Below are 14096 nucleotides of genomic sequence, written 5' to 3' on the forward strand. Positions count from 1 at the left end.
ACATGTTTTTATTGATTTCTGAGAGGAAGGGAATGGGAGAGAGAGAGATAGGAACTTCAATGATGAGAGAGAATCGTTGATCAGCTGCCTCCTGCATACCCCCTACTGGGGACCAATCGAACCATGATTTCCTGGTTCATAAGTGAACCCTCAACCACTGAGCTACACCAGCCAGGCAAAACATTCTTTGCTTAAGTTCTATCCTTCGGAATGTAATTGTCTGTGTCACAAGATTCCGAGGGCACAGGTATTTCAGAAGGCCATCTTAGTTGCAGGTGACCAGAGCTTCTCAACAGAGATGGCAGACCTATTTATGGTAAGAGCGCCCTCTGGTGAATTAGTTAGGAACTTGCAAGCCAAACCTGTTTTGGGCCTCTAGTATACAAATAAATATATAATATGTATCCATGTCTTGTAAATATATAGTATATATAAAGAAGTATGTCTAGATAAATGTGTGTATGTCAGTTAAAACCATGTCTGAAAAGATTTATTTACAGCTATGTCTATAGGTTTGGAAGTGGGATGGATTTTACTGTATATATACACAAATACTACTTAAATGTAATAATAAAAATCATAGATATAGTGGTAAAGATTTAGAAACGTTACTATAATATACTATAAATTGAAAAAATAAAGTTGCAGATCAATATGTATGTAGCACAATCCTATTTTTGTGAATGAAAAATTCCAGGTATGTAAATAGATCTGTGTAAGCTCAAGTCAAGAAGGGTTAAGTACCCAAAAAGTACCCAAAGAACTTTCCCATGGATACATACAATAGAGTGGTGAAGGCCTGGGGCAGGTGGGGGAGTGGCACAGGGGCGGGCTGGAAGGGGTCAATGAGGGGGGGAAGGGGACATACGTAATACTTTCAACAATAATGATTTTTAAAAAAAGAAGGGTTAAGTACCAAATAGTAGATAAACATCAGATAATGATTACTTCTGTGATTTAAAGAGACAGAAAAGGGAAATTAAATTGCTACATTATGTAACCTAAAAAAGAAAGTCATGAGATTGTGGATGATTTTTACTTTTATTATAAAGAAAAGTTTCAAATAAATTAAAACCCACAAAAACAAGATTACATTAATAACAAAATTCTTGAAAAGGAAACTAACAACAGACATTTTTAACTGTAAATATAAAAGTAAGTTCTTCCCACCCACAAAATCAATAAATCAGTCCTGTTCTTGTGCACCACTGGGGTCCCTCGGCCTGGCCTGTGGGAATTGGGCCAAAACTGGCTCTGTGACATCCCCTGAGGAGTCCCGGATTGCGAGAGGACGCAGGCCAGGCCGACGGACCCCACTGGTGTATGAATCTGTGCACCAGGCCTCTAGTATGCATATAAGATCTTTGGTTAATCTCTTCCCACCCTTCCCCCTTCCCTCCAAGATTCAGCAGTCTGTTCCATGTTTCCATGCCTATGCATTAAGTATCTGCCCCCTGGTGGTCATTGTGCGTTGTAGCTACCGGCCGGTTGAATGATCGCTTAGGCTTTTATATATATAGATACTTCTTTTTTTTAATGTTTTTATTGATGAGAGAGAGAGACATTGATTGGCTGCCTTCTGCACCCGCTACTACGGACCAAGCCCGAAACCCAGGCTTGTGTCCTGACCTAGAATCAAACTGGTGGCCTTTTGTTGTATAGTGTGACCCTCAACTAATTGAAGTCATACCAGCCAGGGCTACATATACTTCTTTACATAGGTGGACTAGTTTGCATTTCTTAACAATATATATATTTTTTTCGCCAAAACCGGTTTGGCTCAGTGGATAGAGCGTCAGCCTGTGGACTGAAGGGTCCCGGGTTCGATTCCGGTCAAGGGCATGTAACTTGGTTGCGGGCACATCCCCAGTGGGAGGTGTGCAGGAGGCAGCTGATCGATGTTTCTCTCTCATCGATGTTTCTAACTCTCTATCCCTCTCCCTTCCTCTCTGTAAAAAACCAATAAAATATATTTAAAAAAAAAACAATATATATATATTTTAAAATATATTTTATTGATATTTCACAGAGAGGAAGGGAGAGGGATAGAGAGCTAGAAACATCGATGAGAGAGAAACATCGATCAGCTGCCTCCTGCACACCTTCCACTGAGGATGTGCCCGCAACCAAGGTACATGCCCTTGACCGGAATCGAACCCGGGACCTTTCAGTCCGCAAGCTGACGCTCTATCCACTGAGCCAAACCGGTTTCGGCAACAATATATTTTTATTGATTTCAGAGAGTAAGGGAGAGAGAGATAGAAACATCAATAATGAGAGAGAATCATTGATTGGCTGCCTCTTACATGCCCCACACTGGGGATTGAGCCCACAATCCAGGCATGTGTCCTGACCGGGAATCAAACTGTGACCTCCTGGTTCACAAGTCGATGCTCAACCACTGAGCCACACTGGCCGGGTGGATTGCATCTTTTCCCACTTATTTTGTACTAAAGTAATTGTTTTGTTAACACCCCCCACCCCCCATTGCACTCCCCAAACACGGTTAAGTTCCTGATTTGGGGGTTTTGTTTTTTAATATATTTTTATTGATTTCAAAGAAGAAGGGAAAGAGAGAGAGAGTTAGAAGCATCAGTGATGAGATAAAGCCATCAATCAGCTGCCTCCTGTACGCACCCCCCCTCCACACTGGGGATCAAGCCCACAACCCGGGTATGTGCCCTGCCTGGGAATCGAACCCTGACCTCCTGGTTCATAAGCTGATGCTCAAAAACTGAGCCACACCGGCCGTTCTAAGATCCTGTTTGGTTTTTTGTGTTTTTTAAATATATTTTTATGTATTTCAGTGAGGAAAGGAGAGGAAGAGAGATAGAAACATCAATGATGAGAGTGAACCATTGATCTGCTGCCTCCTGCACTCCCCCTACTCGGGATCCAGCCCACAACCTGGGCATGTGCCCTTGATTGGAATCCCAGTCCACAGGCTGACACTCTATCCACTGAGCCACACCGGCTAGGACAGCCGTGGGCAAACTACGGCCCACGGGCCAGATCCGGCCCATTTGGCTGTTCTATCTGGCCCGCGGAGCCGAAAGAGCGGAAGGTTCTCTTGCTCTCCCCTCCGCTCCTTTACTTTGAATTTATATTAGTTCACACAAACACTCCATCCATGCTTTTGTTCCGGCCCTCCGGTCCAGTTTAAGAACCCATTGTGGCCCTCGAGTCAAAAAGTTTGCCCACCCCTGGGCTAGGACCTAAGTTTCTGTTTCAATTCTTGTGCTCATTGCCATTAATAACTAGTAAATAATATACTTATTTATTTTTTTAATTTAGTAATTTCAGACAATACTTATTGGCTTACTGCTATGAAGGGTGAGGAAATTATACTTTTTCTTTCCTCCACTTGTACATCTTCCAATTTTTATTAATTATACTAGAGGCCCAATGAACGAAGATTCGTGCAAGAATGGGCCTTCCTTCCCTGGCTGCCGGCAGCGCCTTCGTGCTGGCCGGAGCCGCCTTTCCGCCTTCCCACGCTGCCTAAAGGCCCGGAGCAGCTGGGGTGGTGCTGAATGCCTGTGTTATCGCCATGGCGACGACACAAGCATCCCGCCCCGCCCCCAGCCACTCGGCACCTGTATATGCAAATTAACCCACCATCTTTGTTAGGTTAATTTGCATACTCCTGATTGGCTGGTGGGAGTCGCAAAGGTACGGTCAATTGGCATGTTACTCTTTTATTAGGTAGACTAGAGGCCTGGTGCACGAAATTCGTGCACAGGGGTGTGTGTCCCTCAGCCCAGCCTGGACCCTCTCCAATCTGGGATCCCTCTCACAATCCAGGACTGCTGGCTCCCAACTGCTCACCTGCCTGCCTTTCTGATTGCCCCTAACCACTTCTGCCTGCCAGCCTGATCGCCCCCTAACCACTCCCCTGCCAGCCTGATTGATGCCTAACTGCTCCCCTGCCAGCCTGTTTGCCCCTAACTGCCCTCCCCTGCAGGCCTGGTCACCCCTAACTGCCCTCCCCTGAAGGCCTGTTCCCCCCCCCCCAACTGCTCTCCCCTGCAGGCCTGGGTCCCCCTCAACTGCCCTTCCCTGCAGGCCCGGTCACCCCCAACTTCCCTCCTCTGCCGGCCTGGTCACCCCTAACTGCCCTCCCCTGCAGGCTTGATTGCCCCCAACTGCCCTCCCTTGCAGGCCTGGTCCCTCACAACTGCCCTCCCCTGCTGGTCTGATCGCCCACAACTGCCCTCCCTTGTAGGCCTGGTCCCTCACAACTGCCCTCCCCTGCTGGCCATCTTGTGGTGGCCATGTTGTGTCCATATGGGGGCAGCCATCTTGTGTGTTGGAGTGATGGTCAATTTGCATATTACTCTTTTATTAGATAGGATTATTTTTTAATTTTGGTAAAGTTTAGCATCTATATATTTTCTGTAACTATTGGTTGTACTTTGTCTATAGTTTGATTTAAAGAATTGGAAATCAATAAACAGCATTTATATTATAAATGTTATCTAATGATCATATTATGTGATTAGGACTATAAAAAATGAAATATAATTCTCTGTCATTTATACTTTGTTATTTGAAGGAGACTTCTTCCAAGTGTTACTGTCAAATGGATTCTTTTGTTTCTTTTAAGTGTCCATTGCTGCATCTTGATCAAACTTACCTGCCATTGTTTCTGGTGTCCTAAAATTCCTCCCTCCCCGAAATGTTTCTGTGACTGATATCTTAAAATATGTTGCATGAGAGCCGAAACCGGTTTGGCTCAGTGCATAGAGCGTCGGCCTGCGGACTGAGGGGTCCCGGGTTCGATTCCGGTCAGGGGCATGTACCTTGGTTGCGGGCACATCCCCAGTGGGAGGTGTGCAGGAGGCAGCTGATTGATGTTTCTCTCTCATCGATGTTTCTGGCTCTCTATCCCTCTCCCTTCCTCTCTGTAAAATATCAATAAAATATATTTTTTAAAAAATATGTTGCATGAGAGACGTGTGTGTGTGTGTGTGTGTGTGTGTGTTTTGGGTGATGGGTGCACAATGCAGTGTGAGATGATGTTTTGCCCAGTTGTACACTTGAAACCTGTATTGTTTTGTGAACCATGTCACCCCAGTAAATTCAGTTTTTAAAAACCCACTAAGCGGGATAGTTTAAATGGCTGAACTTTTGAATATGTGAAACATGGTGTGTTTTTTAATAAAAAACAATACCATGTTGAAATAATAATGTTTTTTAATGTCCAAATATGTCTTTATTTTATTTCACACTTGATTAATTACATACGGTAGGATCATTTTGAGTTAATTTTTGTATATCGTATTAAGAAGGGTTTAGCTTCAGTATTTTGTATGTGGAGATCCAGTTGTTCCAGCACCACTTGTCATTCTTTGTTGTTATTACAAATGGAATTGTTTTCTTTTTTTTTCTTTTTTTTTTAAATATATTTTATTGATATTTCACAGAGAGGAAGGGAGAGGGATAGAGAGCTAGAAACATCGATGAGAGAGAAACATCGATCAGCTGCCTCCTGCACACCTCCCACTGAGGATGTGCCCGCAACCAAGGTACATGCCCTTGACCGGAATCGAACCCGGGACCTTTCAGTCCGCAGGCTGACGCTCTATCCACTGAGCCAAACCGGTTTCGGCTGGAATTGTTTTCTTAATTTACTTTTCAGATTATTTTTATTGCTAGTGTATAGAAATAGAACTGATTTTTTGGGGGGTGTTATATTCTACAAGTTTGCTGAGTTTATTAGCTCTAACAGCTTTGGGTGTATTATTTAGGATTTTCTGTATAGTATATAAGATCATATCATCTGTGAATAGAGATAGTTTTATTTCATTTCCTGTTTTTCTTATCTATTAACTTTTCATTTCACACTTTCATCTCTGTCCCTTTGCTTTCTATACTGGGAGAATTTCTCAATTTTTAAGCTGTTTCTAACGTCCTATTCAGCTATTTTTTAAAGTCGATGATTATGTTTTTAACTTCTAGTCATTGTAGGTAGTTCATTGTTTTTTCTTATAGATGTTGTATATTCACACATCTCTTGAAGATATTAGTCTTATTTTATGTTACTAATGCTAGTTCCTTGGCTGTTCTATTTGTTGAGTTAAATGTTTTTTTTATTGTGTTGATTTCCCATAAGTGTTTGGTGATTCTTAGTTGTGTACTCTTCTTTTTTCCCCTATAACACGTCTTGCTGGTCGCCTCATAAATACTATGCATCATCATTGTAGCCTACCTCCAGTAATTTGGAGAAAGGCATGGGCCATGCTTCCTGGCACTGGATTGCACCTTGTTTATAATGCTGCCTAGAGCAGCAGTCGCCAAGCGGTGGTCCACAGACCACTGGTGGTCCCTGAGGTCCGAAAGGTTGGCACCCGCTGGCCTAGGGGGTGGCCCAGAAGACGAGCTTCCCCTTTTTCCTGGATGTTGTCTCCTCCCTACATTGCTGACCTTTCTCTTGGCCACACACATTTTCCTCTTACCACTCTGAATTTGGGAGCAGATGTCTCCCGCTGTCTTTTGCTTGCTGTGGAGGTGGAGAGAGAAGGACCAGAACCGCCTGGCTGTTCCTTTTTTGCTACCCCAAGCAGTTTACTCTTCCACTCAGTGAGCATTGAATAAGTCAAGATCTCTGTTTTTGTGCCGTTCACATTCTAGTGGGGGAAGATAGGCCCTAAAAAGATAAATAATTCAAGTAAAGGGCTATGATAGAAAGACTCAGGATGACTTTATGTAGGTTGGTCAAGGAAGGACTTGTATTTGGCGGTGACATTCACAGATGGAGACCTGTTCCAGGAACCAAAAGAAAGCCAGCATGTAGGAGGGTGTTATGATATGATGTTGAGAGGCAAAGAGAAGACAGATCGTGTGGAACTTTATAAGCGTTCTAGCCAACCACTAATTATCTTGGTCGGCCAGGACTCTCTCCCACTGCCCATATCCGCCACTCGAATTTGCAACATTTTGTAACAGTTCCTGCATATGTCATGGGCTGCTTTTTCCTCCTTTAATTATATATGCATATGTCTACATCTGTTTTTCCTGCGTGTCTGTGAATTTGGATTGGTAAAGGAGGCTAGAACTTTTATGTGATTTACCACATTGATCCAGTTATTACTTATGAAAAGTCTTGTCTGTAATTTCAGCGGGACCAATGCAACACTTTCTACATTATAATATTATTAAGAATATTTTCCTCTTTTTTACAAATATATTTTTATTGATTTCAGAGAGGAAGGGAGAGGGAGGGAGAGAGAGAAACATCAATGATGAGAGAGAATCCTTGATTGGCTGCCTCCTGCACGCCCCGCACTGGGGATTGAGCCCACAACCCGGGCATGTGCCCTGACCAGGACTCTAACCGGGACCCTTCAGTCTGCAGGCCAATGCTCTACCAGGCGTCCTCAAACTGCGGCCCGCCGAGGACATTTATCCAGCCCGCTGGGTGCCGCTGCCTGTCCTGCTTAGCAGCTGACTTGTCCCGGCCCGCAGTGCGCATAGGAATTTGTTCATAGTTTTTTTTTAAACTATAGTCCGGCCCTCCAACGGTCTGAGGGACAGTGAACTGGCCCCCTGTTTAAAAAGTTTGAGGACCCCTGAGCCAAACCAGCTAGGGCTATTTTTCCTCTTCATGAAGGTAGTATTATTACCATTCCAAATGGGATTTTGGAAAATGAAAACTACTTGTTTAGAATTTTATTTTCAATAACTGCTAACCTGCCCCAAGTGTTAATTCTTACCCAGGACTGCAATATACTTAGTGCCACTTAGGCTGTCTTCCTTCAGACAAATGCTAAATCCCATTCCTTGAGCTTTTAAATACTCTTTTAACTTTCTAGATTAGTAGTGACCATTCTCATGTTTCCGAAAGTATTTTTGATTGTGTATATTAATTTTTGTGTTAATTATTATAGGGAACTTATTTTTAAAGTGCTTATTTAGAATACAACCGTTAATTCTAGCTTTTTTAGGAGAGGGATAGGAGGTCAAGAAGAGGGAAGAATGATTTTATTGCCAGCCATGCGTAGCCTGATGTTAACAGTTTTTAGAGCATGAATTTGAAGTAATTTTGAGATCCATTGTAAATTTCTGTGTGCTTACATAAAGTAAAAAATTTGATTTGGTAATATTTTCCTGTAAATCTACATGTCTAGATAACAAGCATAAATAAAAATGTTCAGTTTAAGAATATAGGGTTTTGCCCTAACCGGTTTGGCTCAGTGGATAGAGTGTCGGCCTGTGGTCTGAAGGGTCCCAGGTTTGATTCCGGTCAAGGGCATGTACCTTGGTTGTGGGCACATCCCCAGTAGTGGGTGTGCAGGAGGCAGCTGATCGATGTTTCTCTCTCATTGATGTTTCTAACTCTCTATCCCTCTCCCTTCCTCTCTGCAAAAATCAATAAAATATATTTAAATATATATAGGGTTTTGCTCAGCCAATGTGGCTCAGTGGTTGAGCATCAACCTATGAAACAGGAGGTCACAGTTAGTTTCCTGGTCAGGGCACATCGGGGTTGCAGGCTTGATCCCCAGTAGGGGACATGCAGGAGGCAGCCGATTGATGATTTTCTCTTATCATTGAAGTTTCTGTCTCTCTCCCTCTCTGAAATCAATTTTAAAAACATTTTAAAAATCTTAAAAAGAAGAAAAAAAGTGTAGGGTTTCAGTAACCTTTTTTAGTAAATTAGTGCATATGAAGGAAATAATTTCAATTTTTCAAAGTTGCTATAAGGGAAAATATTCTAGGGTAGGAGATTCATATTCTGTTGTTTTATTTATCTGAAGTCTAAGTAATATATATATTTTTATTTACTGATTTTCGACAGAAAGAGGAACGGGGAGGGAGGAGGAGAGAGAGAGGGAGAGACAGCCATTTGTTCCACTTATTTATGCATTCATTGGTTGATTTTTATATATGCCATGACCTGGCATGGAACCCACAGCCTTGGTGGATGGGGACGACACTCTAACCAACTGAGCTCTGCCAGGGCCTGACATCTAAATAATATTTTTAAAGAAAGGGGAAGGCTTCATTCCATAAGTTGAATACTTCAGGTTCTGACTGAAATGGTACTATTAATGCAAGTATACATGGCATTCGATTTTTGATTACCAATTAGTCCATACAAGAAACTGCAATGGTATAACCAACTGCTACACCTTACCTAAATTTTTACCATTTTGGTTTTTGTCTCGATTAGGAGATGTCCCCAGATGCCTCACTTCCAGGGGATCCAGAGGCCCATCCTGCTGCTGTGCCAAGCGGTGGAGCCACTCGTCTGCACACAGGAGGTGGATATTTTGGCCTAAGCTTTACTTGTCCTAGTCTCAAAAATCCTATTAGCAAGAAATCCTGGACTCGCAAATTAAAAAGCTGGGCATACAGGCTACGGCAGTCAACCAGCTTTTTCAAGAGATCAAAAGTCCGTCAAGGTAGTGTGCTTACAGTCAGGGACCTAGACTAGGTAACATCACTTTTCATTTACTTCTGTTTGGTTTTTGGTTTTTTTCTTCATACACAAATGTTGCCACTTTTTCCACGTAGCCCATGTATGTGACACATCCCATTAATGTCATTGCCATTTTGTTTTTTCTTCTGTAAGTAATTTGATTTTATAGTTTTTTCATTTCATATAGATACTAAGTCGGGATAAATCTTGCAATGTCTGGTTGAGAGTTAGGGTAACACTTTTTAATTGTCTAGCCGGAGTTAAGCTTTTTTCTGCTTTTCTTCATTTTTGGAAATGTAAACAAATTTAGTCTTAATCAATTTTCTCTTTTCTCTTTACAATTTGGCGAAACTTACAGTGGAAACAGATGATGTGATATCCACAGTTGCTCCTGATCCCATTCCTCTGGCAGGAGAGTCCGCAGCTGATAGTAGGCCTTTGAGTAGATGCAAATCGATGAGTGGATCCTTTCAGCGGGGACGGTTCCAGGTTTGTGCTTTTGATTAAATCCTTATCTACAATGCATTGTAACAGGTAACAGCATTGAAGACAGTGTAGATCATTGTCATATTTAATTTGCATCCCTTCACCTTTTGAAGCCATCCAGCAAAGGTGTCTAAAGAAATGGGGATTTATATAGGGGGGATACATAGTGATGGAAAATGAATGAGTGAATGAATGGCATCCTTTAAAAAAAAAGAAATGGATTTTAGTAGCTGGAAGAGAACACAGAAAGGGATCATTATTTTGTGGTGGTGAAGCATCCATCTTATATAAAAACTGCTGTTTGAAATTTTAACCCTGCTATTTTGGCTTCTGTAAATGCTTGCTTGCTTAAATAATAAGGAAAATAAGACGACTCTCATTTCAGAGAGGCCATTAAACCTTCCCCGGATGAAGTTATCAGTGCTGGCACCAGGCCAAGCATTTGGTTGCGGTCTCAAAGCCCCAGCACTTAGGGGCTCTTTAAGAACTTGCAAAGGGGACCGGAAAACCCCATATTTAGGAGACCAAGAGGGTAAAAAGGTATAAATACAGGAAACTTCCTGTGTGACTTCGCCCAGAATTCTAGAGACATTTTTCTCTGGGCCCGTGCATAATAATAATAATAAATGTAACTCCATCTCTCCAAGCGTTGCTTGGTTCTTCTCCGTTCTTCTGTAACAGTGGGAGGTTGGGTCACCTGTTTTTATAAATCCCATTTCATGTCTTTTAGTATCTTGGCATCTTTAATTATGGACTTTTTTTTTTAATTGTGGAATTTTTTTTAAATATATTTTATTGATTTTTTTACAGAGAGGAAGGGAGAAGGATAGAGAGTCAGAAACATCGATGAGAGAGAAACATTAATCAGCTGCCTCCTGCACACCCCCCTACTGGGGATGTGCCCGCAACCAGGGTACATGCCCCTGACTGAAATCGAACCCGGGACCCTTCAGTCCGTAGGCCGACGCTCTATCCACTGAACCAAACCGGCCAGGGCTATTTTATTGATTTTTTATAGAGAGGAAGGGAGAAGGATACAGAGTCAGAAACATCGATGAGAGAGAAACATCGATCAGCTGCCTCCTGCACATCCCCCACTGGGGATGTGCCTGCAACCAAGGTACATGCCCTTGACCGGAATCGAACCTGGGACCCCTCAGTCCGCAGGCCGACGCTCTATCCACTGAGCCAAACCGGTCAGGCTTAAATTGTGGAATTTCATTTGAGCAATCAGCGCCAAGGCTCTTTACCCAAGGGGACCAATTGAAAGCCTCTGAAGCCCTAGTGGGGTAGCTCAGTTGGTTAGAGCCTCGTGCCCATACACCAAGGTTGTAGGGTCAATCCCCTGTCAGAGCACACACAAGAATCAACCAATGAATTCATGAATGAGTGGAACGATGTTTTTCTCTCTCTCTCTCTCTCTCTCTCTCTCTCTCTCTCTCTCTCTCTCCCTCCCTCCCTCCCTCCCTCGCTCTCCCCCACTTTCCTTCCCTCTCTCCTCCTCCCCCCTTTGTCTCTTTAAAATCAACAAATAACAAAATTAAAAAGAAAGACTTGCAATATGGGGAGGTTTATGGGATTTTAAAGCTTTGGTATTATCAATGCATACATCACAAGCAGAATAGCCACTTGTCTGTGCCACATGTTGATCCTGAATTTCTTTGTGGGTTTGCTCTTTAGTTAGGCGGAGCCAGCCACGTTTGCCTTTTTGTATCTCAGGTGATTACAATCCCTCAACAGCAGTCCGAGAAAGTGACATGTACTGGAATCAAACACGGACCAGCCTTCAATGAGATGCCAAGCCATTCTAGTGAAGAAGCTCCAGCCTTCACTGAAACAGCAAAGGCTCAGGTAGTAGAAATAGAACCTGCCATGCACAGTCCAGAGACTGTATTTTCTCCTCAGAACCCAGAAGCTCTTCATGAAACCTTTCAGGAAGGTAAACCAATTCCTAAACCAGGAGACAGTTCATCTTTCAGCACAGCTGGTGAGACTGATGTATCTTCGATAACCCCGGAAAAGGAATTGGAAGAAAACTCAGCTACGGGAAGTAGCATGCAGTCTGGCTCTGAACTGCTGCTTAAAGGGAGAGAGAGACTTACTGTTGAGAAACAGCTTTGCTCTGATGGTGAATTTTCAGCCACTCTTACTGACAGAGGGAACTCTGTGGCAGAGAGTAATCCGGAGAGCGATCAGTGCTTACCACTCCATGAAGAAAAAGCCTGTGCTCAGACAGAGAGCTCACTCTTCTATTCACCATCTTCCCCAATGAGCAGTGATGATGAATCCGAAATAGAGGATGAGGACTTGAAGGTGGAGCTTCAAAAATTACGAGAAAAGTAAGAACTGTTTCTCTTTTGTCACCTAGCTAGTTGCCCTGGGTTTAGTTTGGTGTGTGTGTGTGTGTTTTTTAATATATTTTTATTGATTTCAGAGAGGAAGGGAGCGGGAGAGAGTGATAGAAGCATCATTGATGAATCATAGATCAGCTGCCTCCTGCACGCCCCCTACTGGGGATTGAGCCCGCAACCCAGGCATGTGCCCCTGACTGAACTCGAACCCGGGACCCTTCAGTCGCAGGCTGACACTGTATCCACTGAGCCAAACCAGCTAGGGGTGCCCTGGGTTTTATAGAACTGTTAGGTTGCTAACTAATTTAGGACTGGTGGCATTTTAAGTATATATATATATATATATATATATATATATATATATATATACACATACACACACACATATATATACATATATGTATGTGTGTGTGTGTATATATATATATATATATATTGATTTCAGAGAGGAAAGTGTTGGGGGGAGAGAAAGAAAAAGAGAGAGAGAGACATCGATGTGAGAGTGGGACATTGATCTGCTGCCTCCTGCATGCCCCACACTGGGGACTGAGCCCACAATCCGGGCGTATGCCCTGACTAGGAATTGAACCGTGAATTCCTGGTTCATAGGTCGACACTCAACCAGTGAGCTACGCGGGCCGGGCAGGACTGATGACATTGTAATGATTGAAAACTTTTTTTATGATTGAAAACTACAAAGACAGCATCAGATCCCACTAATTATGAACTCAGTCCTACAAGACTGCCCCCCCCCCAGATGCCAGTCACAAGTCCAGGTGGTATTACCTATGCTTCTAACTAGCCTGTTATCAATTGGAGGTTCCCCCCAAAGGATGTAACTCCAGAACAGCCAAATGTCAAGGCATGGGGGAAGGAACATGGGACTTCCATGCACTCTCACGAGTGCCACTCTCCGACCAACCTGGAAACTCTCCGAACCTTGTAATACAGGAGTTTTTATGGAATTTTCATCTAGATAGGTGTGACTGAGTAAATCATTGACCATTGGTGATTAATTTAATCTCCAGCCGCGCCCCTCATCAGGGGTCGGGGGGAGGAGATGAAAATTCTCATCCTATAATCACTTGGCTGGTTCTCCTGGGACTTTTACAAAAGCCACTTGATTGACCTAGACACCAGTGTGAGGTTGTGCATCGTTTCTCATTATGAATAACAAGACACTCCTTTCACCTTTATTACTCTGGAGCTATTTGAAGACACAAGACCAAACGATTCTCCCATTGCTCTTATCACTTAGGACAGTGGTCGGCAAACTCATTAGTCAACAGAGCCAAATATCAACAGTACAACGATGGAAATTTCTTTTGAGAGCCAAATTTTTTAAACTTGAACTTCTTCTAACGCCACTTCTTCAAAATAGACTCGCCCAGGCCGTGGTATTTTGTGGAAGAGCCACACTCAAGGGGCCAAAGAGCCGCATGTGGCTGGCGAGCCGCAGTTTGCCGACCACTGACTTAGGAAATTACAAAAATCCATCTCCTATTTCTCATGCCCTAATATAATTCCTCAACCACTGTGACCTGTTTCATTTAAAAATATATAGTTTTTGCTTTTGACAAAAGTGTTATCATGATACACATGTTATGCTGCAATTTTTTACTTAACTTTGTCACCTATGTATATTCATGTTTGCACAAATAATATTTATTCCATACACTGAAATAGCTTATCACCATTGAAAGTTTATTTAATCTCTCCTTAATGGACATTTCAGTTTTATCCCATGTTTTGCTTGAAGTGAACATCCTTATTTTTTAAACAGTTATGCAAGTATTTTTGTAGGATCAATACCTAAAAGTAGAATTGCTGGGTTA

The 14096-nt window shown here is 42.7% G+C and overlaps 1 protein-coding gene across 1 annotated transcript in view; it reads left to right on the forward strand.

Annotated features, from left to right (window-relative positions):
- WNK3 (WNK lysine deficient protein kinase 3) overlaps positions 1 to 14096 on the forward strand; it is a 121938-nt gene that overhangs the window by 96386 nt on the left and 11456 nt on the right. The window contains exons 18-20 of the mRNA XM_080653738.1: positions 9176 to 9407; positions 9783 to 9913; positions 11630 to 12249. Coding sequence (XP_080509864.1) covers positions 9176 to 9407; positions 9783 to 9913; positions 11630 to 12249 — 983 coding nt within the window. The remainder of the gene's footprint in view (positions 1 to 9175; positions 9408 to 9782; positions 9914 to 11629; positions 12250 to 14096) is intronic.

This window comes from Plecotus auritus, assembly GCF_963455305.1.
Source record: "Plecotus auritus genome assembly, chromosome: X".
NCBI classification, from domain to species: Eukaryota; Metazoa; Chordata; class Mammalia; order Chiroptera; family Vespertilionidae; genus Plecotus; species Plecotus auritus.